Source organism: Aquarana catesbeiana, linkage group LG13, assembly GCF_042186555.1.
Source record: "Aquarana catesbeiana isolate 2022-GZ linkage group LG13, ASM4218655v1, whole genome shotgun sequence".
NCBI lineage: Eukaryota > Metazoa > Chordata > Amphibia > Anura > Ranidae > Aquarana > Aquarana catesbeiana.
Genome location: NC_133336.1, coordinates 168,707,755 through 168,721,382, shown reverse-complemented (window position 1 = coordinate 168,721,382; position 13,628 = coordinate 168,707,755). Strand labels below are relative to the sequence as shown.

The following is a 13,628-nucleotide window of genomic DNA, read 5'->3' as shown; positions in this document are numbered from 1 at the left end:
CAGCATAAAAACATAGAAAAGTGGCAGCAGAAAAAGACAATGTTGTCCATCGAGTCTGCACATTTTTATTTATTTAATTATTTTTGTTAACTTTTTTTGTCTGAGTATAGATCTAGGTTTGTCCCAAGCATGTTTGAAGCCATTTACTGTCTCACTACCTTTGCTGGAAGTTTATTCCAAGCATCAACAACCCTTTCAGTAAAATTTCTGAGATTAGTTTTGAACTTTCCTCCTGTTAGTTTGAGGTTATGTCCTTGAGTTCTTGATTTTGGTTTCATATGGAAAAAAACTGCCCTCCTAAACCTGATTCACCCCCTTGATGTACTTAAGGGTTTCAATCGTGTCTCTCCTTTCCCTTTCCTCCAGACTGTATTAAGACTACATATTAAAGAGGGAGTCCTGGGAAAAAGGAAAATTAAAAGTCAGCAGCTACAAATACTGCAGCTGCTGCCTTTTAAAATAAGGACACTTACCTGTCCCAGGGTCCAGCGATGTTGGCACCTGAGACCGAATCGTCCCTCGGTCCTTGGGTGCTGCCGCCGCCATTCTCTGTAAGGCAATCAGGAAGTGAAGCGCTGCGGCTTCACTTCCTGGTTCCCTACTGTGCATGGGTGAGTCGCGCTGCGCTTCCTAACTGGTCCCTGCTGTCTCTGGGACCCATGTGTGTCCCAGCAGACAGCGCGGTGGGGACGGGAAGAGGCATAGACTCCCGTGGGAGTCTATGCCGGAAGTGGGTGCAAATACCTGTCTTAGACAGGTATCTGCACCCCCCTCCCCCCTGAAAGGTGCCAAATGTGACACCGGAGGGGGGGAGGGTTCCGAAAAGCGGAGGTTCAATTTTTGTGTGAACCTCCGCTTTAAGTCCATCATTAAGTTACTGAAGTTGCTCTCAATATGTTTATCCCTCACACCTTTCACCATTTTTGTTACCCGTCTCTGGACTAGTTTTATCAATATCTTTTTGTAAGTGAGCATGTAGTACTAAAATGCCCCTGTGCATTCTCCTTACAACCAAAATCCTGTGAAATTGTTTGTGGTACAAAAAACAACATCATAACTACTTTTAAAACTATATTTGCAATAATGGTCATAAAAAAAAAACGCTTTTGAATGTAAATGCCACATTTTAGTGTAAAGAACGGTTTTCCAGATTTGTCCCCCATTACGATTGTACCTCAACGTAATTTATTTTTGTCTCATTACTGTAAAGGACACTGGAGAAATTATTCCCAGTTGCACATTATTTTGTTGCAGGTATTATATATGAAGAGATACATATCATATAAGAAATGTAATTTGAACTTTGAATTCATAAAGTATATTTCTGACTTGATTGCACAAGAGTTTATTGCTACTGCTACCCTGTTACCCCGATAATAAGACCTAGCCTGAATGTCAGTGATGGCTGCAATATAAGCCCTACCTCCAAATAAGCCCTACCCTGAAAATAAGACCTACAAGGACTTTAACTAGGGCTTATTTGGGGGGTAGGGCTTATATTGCAGCCATCACCGACAATCACGCTAGGTCTTATTTTCGGGGAAACATATATACAGTATATATTTTATTACTATTGTTTAATAGCATTTTAAAATATTAATTTTAACTACAGTATATTAAAAGGTTTATTTACAACAGTAAATGAAGTGTTGGAGCATTGATGCGGTGGTTTAACCACTTCAGCCCCGAAAGGATTTAACCCCTTCCTGACCAGAGCACTTTTTGCGATGCGGCACTGCATCGCTTTAACTGAAAATTGCGCGGTCGTGCGATGTTCTACCCAAACAAAATTGACGTCCTTTGTTTCCCACAAATAGAGATTTCTTTTGGTGGTATTTGATCACCTCTGCGGTTTTTATTTTTTGCGCTATAAACAAAAAAAGAGCGACAATTTTTAAAAATAAGCAATATTTTTTACTTTTTGCTATAATAAATATCCCCAAAAAATATATAAAAACACACATTTTTTAGTTTAGGCCGATATGTATTTTACATATTTTTGGTAAAAAAAAAAAATCGCAATAAGCGTATATTGCTTGGTTTGCGCAAAAGTTATAGCGTCTACAAAGTAGGGCATAGTTTTATAGCATTTTTATTATTAATTTTTTTTTTTTACTAGTAATGGCGGAAATCTTTTTTTTTAAGTAGTAATGGCGGCGACATCGGACACTTTTGACACCATTATCGTTTATCCACTTGCTGCCCGCCCACCGTCATATGACGGCGTTACGGTGCAGCTGTTGTTCTGGGCCGCCGTCATATGACGGCGCAGCCTTCCTGGCAGCCCAGGGGGCGCATGCGCGCCGCATCGCTTCGGTCCCGGTGCGCGTGCCAGGCGGCCGCGATGTCCGCCGGGCACCCGCGATTGCCCGGTAACCAAGCAGGACCGTGGATCTGTGTGTGTAAACACACAGATCCACGTCCTGTTAGATGGGAGGAGACCGATGGTGTGTTCCTTGTACAGAGGAACACCAATCGGTCTCCTCCCCTTGTGAGTCCCCTCCCCCCACAGTTAGAATCACTCCCTAGCAACATATTTAACCCTACAGCGCCCCCTCCTGGTTAACCCCTTTATTGTCAGTCATATTTATACAGTAATCAATGCATTTTTATAGCACGGATCGCTGTATAAATGTGAATGGTCCCAAAAATGTGTCAAAATTGTCCGATGTGTCCACCACAATATCGCAGTCATGATAAAAATCGCAGATCGCCGCCATTACTGGTAAAAAAAAAAATAATAAAAATGCTATAAATCTATCCCCTTATTTTGTAGACGCTATAACTTTTGCGAAAACCAATAAATATATGCTTATTGCGATATTTTTTACCAAAAATATATAGAAGAATACGTATCGGCCTAAACTGAGGAAAAAATTTGTTTAAAAAAAAAAAAAAATTGGATATTTATCATAGCAAAAAGTAAAAAATATTGTGTTTTTTTCAAACTTGTCACTCTTGTTTTGTTTATAGCACAAGAAATAAAAACTGCAGGGGTGATCAAATACCACCAAAAGAAAGCTCTATTAGTTGGGAAAAAATGATAAAAATTTCATTTGGGTACAGTGTTGTATGACCGCGCAATTGTTTTTCAAAGTGCGACAGCGCTGAAAGCTGAAAATTGGCTTGGGCAGGAAGGGGGTGAAAATGCCCTGTATGGAAGTGGTTAAACAGCGATCAGTGCTATAAAAATGCACTGATTACTTTGTATATGACACTGGCAGGGAAGGGGTTAAACACTAGGGGGCGATCAAGGGGTTAAGTGTGTCCTGGGGAGTTATTCTAACTGTGGGGGGATGGGCTACCACTGACATGACAGCGATCACTGCTCCAGAAGACAGGAAGCAGTAGATCCCTGTCATGTCACTAGGCAGAACGGAGAAATTGTTTGTTTACAAAAGGTATCTCCCCATTCTTCCACTCCGTGACACGATCGCGGGCCCCCCGGCGGACATCGAGTCAGTGAAACCCGCGGGCACGGTCACGGAGCATGCGGCAGACGCGCACGCCCACAATGCCACGATTTAAAGGGGACATACCTTACACCCATTTGCCATTATGCCGACATACATCGCCGTGTGCTGGTCGGCTAGTGGTTAACCACTTCAGCCCCGGAAGGATTTATCCACTTCCTGACCAGGCCATTTTTTGTGATACGGCAATGCGTTGCTTTAAGTGACAATTGCGTGGTCGCGTAATGCTGTACCCAAACAAAATTGATGTCCTTTTTTCCCACAAATAGAGCTTTCTTTTGGTGGTATTTGAGTGATCACCTTGTGGTTTTTATTTTTTGCACTACTGTATAAACAAAAAAAAAGCGACAATTTTGAAAAAAAAAATGTTGTACTTTCTGCTATAAAACATTTCCAAAAAAAAAAAAAATGTAGAAAAAACTAAATTAAATTATTCATCAGTTTAGGGCGATATGTATTCTGTTACATATTTTTGGTAAAAAAAAAACAATAAGCGTACAGTATATTGATTGGTTTGTGCAAAAGTTATTATGTCTACAAAATAGGGGATATATTTATTATTTTTACATTTTTTTTTTTTTTACTAGTAATGGTGGCGATCAGTGATTTTTAGAGGGACTGCGACATTGCGGCAGGCAGATCGGACACCTAACTGACATTTTTGACACTTTTTTGGGAACCACTGACATTATTACAGTAATTAGTGCTAAAAATGTGCACTGTTATTGTACTAATGAAAATGGCAGGGAAGGGGTTAACATCAGGGGCGATCAAAGGGTTAAATGTATTCCCTGTTTGCATTTTCTAACTGTATGGGGGACTGTGTGACTGGGGAAACACACAGCTCCGTCCTCCTGCATAGCAGAAAGACAGGATCTGTGTGATCTCCTCTGTCAGAACGGAGATTTGCCTTGTTTACACAGGCAGATCCCCGTTCTGTCACTGCGAGGAACAATTGCGGGTGGCCGGTGGACATCGAGTCTGCCGGACCCGTTGATTGGCTCCCCCACTGGCCAATGGGAGCATGCACGCACCCGCAAGAGCGAGTTCCCGAACCAACGTACAGCTACAGCGATTTGCGGGAACGAGCCACCTTGACGCAGTATAATGACAGCGGCTGGTCAGGAAGCGGTTAAGGTATTTCTGGCTAATACTAATAATTAAAAAGCTTTCAATTCCAAATAACATTACTAATATTGTAGCAGTGACACATACTGTATAAAGGATTTGAAATAACATTAATAATAGCTCAACCAAATATCATATTGTGTTTACACACTTGCATACATTCCAAATAATGACTATTATTTAACATATTTTGACTCTGGGTCCGAATCCGAGTTTCAATGCATTATAGAATTTGGGAGTTGTGCAGTGATTTTCTTCTTATTTATTTCTTCTTTGTAATAAAAAAAAAAAAGGATTAACACAACGGGGTTGATTTATTTAAACTGGAGAGTGCAAAATCTGGTGCAGGTCTACATAAAAATCAGCTTCCAGGTTTTTTTTTGTCAAAGCTTAATTAAACAAGCTGAAGTTAGAAGCTGATTGGCTTCTACGCACAGCTGCACCAGATTTTGCACTCCCCAGTTTTAGCAAGGCCCCTTTCACACGGGTGCCTCCGCTTGACGGACTCTGCTTCTTCAGCGAGGGATCGCTCCACTGATTCCTGCTGAGCAGGCAGATGACAGGTCCGTCTCTGCTTACTGAGCAGAGCAGAGATGGACCCAGTCCCGGTCTCCTCTATGGGGAGATCAGATGAAAATGGACCACCTGGCTTATCATATCCAATTCGTCAGACGGATGGAAAATGGGACCACCATCCAACTGGACAGAATCAGATGGTGTATGCGGACATGTCATCCGCTGCTCCATAGGGGTGAATGGAGGGTCCGATCAGACAGCCCATGTAAAAGGGCCCTAAATCAACCCTGCTGTCACTCTAATCAACTCTCGAAGATCATCCTACACATACAGTGTCTTGAAAAAGTATTCATACCCACTGCAATGTTCCACATTTTGTCATGTTACAACCAAAAAAACGTAAATGTATTTTATTGGGATTTCATGTGATAGACCAACACAAAGTGGCACATAATTGTGAAGTGGAAAGAAAATGATAAATTCTCCAATTCTCCAAATTTTTTACAAATAAATATGTGAAAAGTGTGGTGTGCATTTATATTCAGCCCCCCCGAGTCAATACTTTGTAGAACCATCTTTTGCTACAATTACAGCGGCAAGTCTTTTTAGGGATGTCTCTACCAGCTTTGCACATCTAGAGAGTGACATTTTGCCCATTTGTCTTTGCAAAACAGCTCAAGCTCTGTCAGATTGGATGGAGAGCGTCTGTGAACAGCAATTTTCAAATTTTGCCACAGATTTTCAATTGGACTTAGGTCTGGATTATGACTGGGCCATTCTAACACATGGATATGCTTTGATCTAAACCATTCCATTGTAGCTCTGGCTGTATGTTTAGGGTAGTTGTCCTGCTGGAAGGTGAACCTTAGCCACACTCTCAGGTCTTTTGCAGACTCTATGTTAGGATTTGGTTCACCTGCTGGTGGCACTATCCTGTTCTGGGCTGTTTGCTGAAGCTCCAGTGTCCACCAGCAAGTGTCTCCCAGGAGCCAGCAGGCTGTGGTAATCCGGCAAATAAGTGTTCAGCTGCCGGTGGCCTATTTAAGGATGCTCCTCCCTTTTCCTGGCATGTCACGATTCTTCATTGCTATCAGTTTGTCCTGAGTACCAGATCCAGCCTGCACACCTCCTGTCTAGTTCCTGCTTAAGTTCCCAGCCTTGATCTCCTCTACCTCACATCCCTGCATTCCCTGTACCCTTAGCAGTATATTGTTTATATTTGTATTTAGGTTTATTAGTTATTCTGGTTCTTGCGCATTGGGGATTTGGTTCTTGTTTGTCTTTGGGGTTGTTCATTTTGACCTTAAGGATACATTTATTTGGTCTCAGTTCCCTTGTGTAGCTACGTGTCTGGTCTCCTTGCCGCTGATACCTGACATAATCGTGACACCCACTAATGACCAGATCTGCTACACTTAGGAACTGAGAGCCAGTTACTTGAGTTTTTTGCCTTTGTCAGAATGCTGAGAGTAAAGGATATTTGTTGTGTGCAGCTTGCGGTAGGGGATAAAGATGCAGGATCTCGCTGAGGAGGAGCTGGTGGGAAGCAATCTGACAGCACATGCTTTAGCTGTTGAGGAGAGGTTCTCCCTTAGTAATGTGCAACCCTTGATTCAGGTCTGTTCTGAGCTACCATTTCAGTTTACCTCTCAGGGCCATGTTGTTTTCACTCCTCCATTTACTATGTAACAGGTTGGATTTTTGGGATGGTTGCTGAAACATTCCTTCTGTGCACTGTTTAATTGAGCAATGTGAGCAAGGGAGAGACTAACTAATTTAAGTTCACTCTCTGCTACAAGCTTGGTCAGAGATCATATCTCCAGTGCTAGATGAGTCACAAAGTCAGATCTGCTAAAGATGCTAAAGATCAAGAATCTGTTCTTGTTACCCTTAGAAACCTCTGCTGCTACTGAGTGTTCCTTACCTCCTGTAGATTGGTATCCTGCCACCAGTAATCACACTTCCTCTGTATGCAATCCATTGAAAGCTCCCCCTGCAGTACCGTTGTCCATAGCAACGTCTCAGGCTGCTTCCTGCACTTCTGCTACTCTTCCCTCTATTCTCCTCAGTACTGTTACTACCTTTCCATCAGCAGTACACTCTGGTCAGCACAAGGCATCTACGTGCAGGACTCCAGTACCCAAGCTCAAAAAGAAACAAAACTTTTCTCCTGCTCTTACAACACTGCCCCTATTTATGTTGCCTGCTAATAGTGCCCAGTCCTCCTCCATGCTGATGACTTCTGCCGATGCGATCCAGTCCTCCTCCATGCTGATCCTGCCGGCTGATGGTGTCCATGCCTTATCCATGCTAATGCCGCCGGCTGATGGTGTCCATGCCTTCTCTATGCTGATGCCACCGGCTGATGGTGTCCATGCCTTCTCCATGCTGATGCCGCCAACTGATGGTGTCCATGCCTTCCCTATGCTGATGCTGCCGACTGATAGTGTCAATGCCTCCTCTATGCTGATGCCGCCTGCTGATCGTGTCCATGCTGATGCCGCCTGCTGATGGCGTCCATGTCTCAACCATGCTGCTGCGGCTGACCTGCCACCTGTTGCCAAGCCTGCTGTGGATGACCTGCCATCTGTTGCCAAGCTTGCCGCTGGACTATGCTGTCTGACTAGCCTGTTGGACTATTCTGATTCCCGGGCTGGGTTAAATTCCCACCTGCTGATGGGTCTGAGGCCTCAGTAATCCCACTTAGCCAGCTTTTGGACCTCAGCGGAAGGGTCCACACCAAGCTTTCAGACTTTGGCAGCGCGGTGCCCAGTCGGGATGCAGACCCCAGTGGTGGAGCATTATGGAGCGTCCGAGGCTGCTCCTTAAGGGGGGGAATCTGTTAGCCCAGGATAGTGTCACCAGCAGGTGAACTTAATACTGTTTGCTGCAGCTCCAGTGTTCAGAAGCAGGTGTCTCCCAGGAGCCAGCAGGCAGTGGTAATCAGGCAAATGAGTGTTCAGCTGCAGGGGGACTACTTAAGGCTACTCCTCCCTTCCTCCTGGCACGTCACGATTCTGATCCCTTCCTTGCTACCAGTTTGTTCCTGATTACCAGATCCAGCCTGCACTCCTGCCAGTAGATTGTATATATTTGTATTTAATTAGTAGTTAGGTTTATTAGTTATTCTGGTTCTCGTGCATTGGGGATTTGGTTCTTGTTTGTCTTTGGGGTTGTTCATGTTTGCTTGCTGTGTTCACGGTTTGCTGTTTTTCACTGTAAAAAAATATCACCTTAAGGATAAATTCATTGTTTGGTCTCAGTTCCCTTATGTAGCTACGTGTCTGGTCTCCTTGCCGCTGATTCCTAACACTCTAATGCCGTGTACACACAAGCAGACTTTAGACGGACTGAACTCCGAAGGACTTTTTGACTGACTTTCGACGGAGTTCCGATGGAGTTCCGATTCAACAGACTTGCCTACACACGATCACACCAAAGTCCGATCGTTTTGAATGCGATGACGTACGACCGGACTAAAATAAGGAAGTTCATAGCCAGTAGCCAATAGCTGCCCTAGCGTCTGTTTTAGTTCGTTGGACTAGCATACGAACGAACTGATTTTTCGACCGGACTCGAGTCCGTCGGAAAGATTTGAAACGTGTTCCAAATCTAAAGTCCATCTGATTTTCGACAGAAAAGGTCAGCTGAAGGTCCGATGAAGTCCACACACGTTTGGATTGTCCGACGGATTCGAAAAGTCTGGTCGTGTGTATGCGGGGTAACAAGTTTTCTTCTAAAATTGTCCTTTATTTGGCTCTAACCTTGCCATCAACTATGATCAGTTTCCCTGTCCCTGCTGAAGAAAATAATCCACACCACCATGTTTCACAGTGGGGATGATGTGTTCAGGGTGATGTGCAGTGTTAGTTTTCTGCCACACATAGCGTTTTGCTTTTAGGCCAAAATGTTCCATTTTGGCCTCATTTGACCAGAGCTCCTTCTTCCACATGTTTGCTGCCTTCTCGCAAACTGCAAACGGGACTTCTTATGGCTTTCTATCAACAATGGCTTTCTTCCTGCCACTCTTCCTTAAAGACCAGGTTTGTGGCGTGCACGACTAATAGTTGTCCTGTGGACAGATTCTCCCACCTGAGCTGTCGATCTCTGCAGCTCTTCCAGAGTTACTATGGGCCTCTTGGCTGCTTTTCTGATTAATGCTCTCTTTGCCCGGCCTGTCAGTTTAGGTTGACGGCCATGTCTTGGTAGATTTTCAGTTGTGCCATACACTTTCTATTTTCAGATGATGGATTGAACAGTGCTCCATGAGATGTTCAAAGCTTGGGATATTGTTTTATAACCTAACCCTGCTTTAAACTTCTCCACAACTTTATTCCTGACCTGTCTGGTGTGTTCCTTGGCCTTCATGATGCTGTTTGTTCACTAAGGTTCTCTAAGAAACCTCTGAGGACTTCACAAAACAGCTGTATTTTTACTGAGATTAAATTACGCACAGGTGGTCTCTAATTACTAACTAAGTAACTTCTGAAGGCAAATTGTTCCACTAGGTTTTAGTTAGGGCTATCAGAGTAAATGGGGACTGGGTACAAATGCATGCCACACAAAACATTTTGAAAACCATTTATCATTTTCCTTCCACTTCACAATTATGTGCCACTTTGTGTTGGTCTATCACATAAAATCCCAATAAAATACATTTACGTTTCTGGTTGTAACATGACAAAATCTGGAAAATTTCAAGGGGTATGGATACTTTTCAAGGCACTGTATATGTAATCTACCCTCCAGGATCATTCTGCACATATTTCTCCATATCTGTTCCTCTCTTACCACATTCATTAACCTAAGATGAAGGGGAACACTTTGAGCCCCAAAAATGTATTACCTTTAACTAAATTTATCTTAAAAAAAACACTACAACTGCACTTAATTTAAAAAAATTGAAGCTTTGGTACCTACACATAAGCTGATATGAGACATGTCAATCCACATTAATCCTTTGTATGTTGCCTTGTAATTAAAATAGTTATGCACCCACTTGAACCCTACATATAAAGTCTGACTTAAGAGAAACTTCTCTGAGCAGACTACCAAATAAGGAGACAGCCCCTAATAGAGCCTGTTATATAGACAGACTTTAAGCCTGTAAGGAGGCCTGCCACAGAAAGATCTGTAAACTTACTTGCAGAATTGTATAGAAAAATAACATGTTGGTCCCTTGGCCGCCTCCTAATCTTCCCATAGATGGTTTATTTTTTTGGTCAGCCATTCAATGAGCAGATGAATGAATGGAATCCCCCAGCCACACATTCAAGGTGGATGGACCGATTTGTTTGCAGCACCGATCAAACAAAACTTTTACAACATTCCTGTTTGTGGTGCAGGTCCCTGCTGAACCAACTGAATTATGATCCATCTGTGGCCAGCTTTACTGTACAGACTTGGTCTGATGTTATCAGCTGTGACAGGGTGATCTCTTAAGTAAACCTGTCCAGGAGAGTTATAGGTTTCTTGCTTGTGGGGCTTTACAGAAATGAATCCATTAAGACAACTTTCACCTATCTTAAAGTGATTGTAAATGCGCACTCATTTTTTTAATTAAAATAACAAGCATGTCATACTTACATGCTCTGTAGTTTTGCAAAGAGCAACTCCAATCCTCCTCTCCTCAGTGCTCCTGGCTCCTCCCCCAGCTGAGTGTCCTATAGCAAGCCAATTGCTATAGGGGCACTTGTGCTGGTTGTTCCTGATCCCCTCTCCCTGTGGTCACTGACACACAGAACATGGCTGGGCCTGGCCCCCCACCCCCTTCTCACTGGCTGTAAATGACAGCATCAGGAGCCAATGGCTTCCACTGCTGTCTCTGAGCCATTGAGGAGGGAGAAAGCCAAGAGAGCCTTTGCTCTTGTGCACAATGCTGGATCGAGATCAGGCTCAAGTAATTATAAGGAGGGACTGGGGGAGCTGCATGCAGAAGGTTGTTTTTTTTTTTACCTTAATGCAGAGAATGCATTAAGGTAAAAAAAAAACTTCCATCTTCAGAACTACTTTAAGCAAATAAAAAAAATGGAAACTCACTTTGCAAATAATATCCAATAATGTGCAAGGAAAATAATAATAATAAAAAAAACAAATTCTTGCACAACTGATTATAGTCAGCACAGCTTTACATCTTTGAATACGCTAAGTGAAAATAAATTTAGCAGACTTTAACCATGTTTTTTTTCCCCTTTCACATGATTTGCAAAGTGAATTTTCTGTTTTCAGAATGTTCACTTCATTCACGAAGATAAGTGAAAATTCATTTTACAAAGTGAAAACGTCAAAATTCTCTACTTCTAGTTTTTCTATTTTTGTTTTGTTACAATGGTGTCTACTTAAAGCTGACCATACACTGTACATACACTGGTTCTTCTGATGAACCAACTGAAATCCATTTAGTGGGTGGCCCAGCATTCTTTGATTGAAATATCAAAGGAGCCCGTCGGAAATTTGTCACCCGAACAGTGGCTAAATTCAATCACATGCTGCTGTTCAGGCATTTTGCTGTGTTAAAATACAATAGCAGCAGTGAAAGATTTGTCCATTTACACTGTAAAGTGAATGAAATAATCTATTTGACAGGTTTACTTCTTTGGACTAGTATTTAAATTGCTTGAAGCTAAAAATAAGGTAATTTGAGTTGATAGAAATACAATTTTGACTTTGTGCATGATTGGTTGTTGTTAGGTTGTTTTTCCAATTTCATTCCTCTCCTCCCATCTTCTTGCTTCTCGCCCCTTTTTTAAAGCAGTATCTGCCAGCAAAGCAAAACACTGATGCAAGAGGCACGAACAATGCAGGAACTAAATACCAGCCCAGAAGCCAGCATCAGATGGAGACTGATTGCTGGAAACTACTGGCTGCTGGGAGACACCCGCTGGTGGACACCAGACCTACAACAGCCCTGGACAGCACAGTACCACCAGCAAATAACCCAGGTCTTGGCACATAGAAATAAGTTTTATGTGTTCATATTTTGTAATACATCTTTAAGATTTATACTACTAAGTTCAAATCGCACTTGTTTTACCTGTTTTTAAAGTTGTACGTTGTACTTTAACAGTGAATTTTGGTTCAATTTTTTATCACCTTTAACTTTCCTTAACTAGAACATCCTAGGGATCAATGGATACAAACAGATCCATTTGGCAGAGGAAATTAAAATAAATAATTAAAATTACTTTTCATTGTTATTGAATTATTGGGAACACAGGTTCTCCTAGCTAAGAGAACTAGTAAGTAGTAACATAGTAAATTCACCTCTCTATATTTTAGTAAAGATTACATGAAACTAAAACACTATTTTTAATTTTCCAGATGTTACATATCTAAAAATAATGACCGATGTCAATAAGACTGTGGTAAAGGAATTTATTCTACTGGGTTTTTCCAGCTTCTATAAGTTACAGAATGCAATGTTTTATGTTATTTTACTAGCCTACGTTGTATGTGTCATTGGAAATATTACTATAATTATCTTAGTTAGAGCATACCCTATTCTTCAGACTCCAATGTACTTTTTTATCAGCACATTCGCTTTTTTAGAAATATTGTTTGTTTCAGTAACTGTTCCAAAACTTTTAGCCATCCTTATAAGCACAGATGGAAGTACATCTGTCATTGGTTGTTTCCTACAGGTGTATACCTTCCATGCATTGGGAGAAGCTGAATGTTTTCTTCTTGCTTTGATGGTCTTTGATCGATATTTAGCCATCAACAACCCACTGCATTATTCAACTTTTATGAATGGTACATTTTGTTTACAGTTAGCTGCTCTTCCATGGATATTTGGATTCATAATATCTTTTATGCCTGCAATTGTTACAATGCTTCTGGAGTACTGTGGTCCCAATAAAATTGATCATTTCTTCTGTGATCTGGCTCCACTGCAGAGATTGGCATGTTCTGACCTGTTTTTAAGCAACGTGACCACTGTTTTAGCAGCTTTCTTGTCGGTTATTACTCCATTTGTTTCAATAGTTGTACTGTACATTCAAATATTGTGCACAGTGTTAAAGATCAGGGGTATTTCAGGGAAAAAGAAAGCTTTTTCAACATGCTCGTCCCATCTTATTGTAGCAAGCTTGTTCTATGGTACTGCTATTATTGTATACAGCAGGCCAAGTGGCAGCCACTATGATAAGTTCCTTGCTCTCATGTATACCGTTGTTACTCCGTTATTAAATCCATTTATTTATACTTTACGGAACACAGAGGTTAAGAATGCCTTAAGAAAATTAATTAGACAGCACCTAATAAAACCTAATGGGTAATGTTATTATAGAAAGCAATAGTAATAGTCCATGTTTACATTTTTTTTCATCTTCATTTTTTCATCTTCCTTTTTGCTATATTTACTTTGTTTTAGTTGGCATTACTTTTTTTTTTAGACAAAGTGTGAAATTAAAACTAAAGTGGGCTGGTACAATTATGTGATTTTGTAATTAGGCTACATTGACTGTATAATGGCACTGCTAAAACAAAAGAGCCAAAATGTATAATCCTTCA

At 41.6% G+C, this 13,628-nt stretch overlaps 1 protein-coding gene across 1 annotated transcript; it reads left to right on the top strand.

The window, feature by feature from the left end:
- Positions 1–12,457: 12,457 nt before the first annotated feature.
- LOC141116583 (olfactory receptor 10A7-like) lies at positions 12,458–13,393 on the top strand. Its single transcript, XM_073608977.1, has one exon. The coding sequence runs from the start codon at positions 12,458–12,460 to the stop codon at positions 13,391–13,393; it is 936 nt and encodes a 311-aa protein (XP_073465078.1).
- The last annotated feature ends 235 nt before the right edge of the window (positions 13,394–13,628 follow it).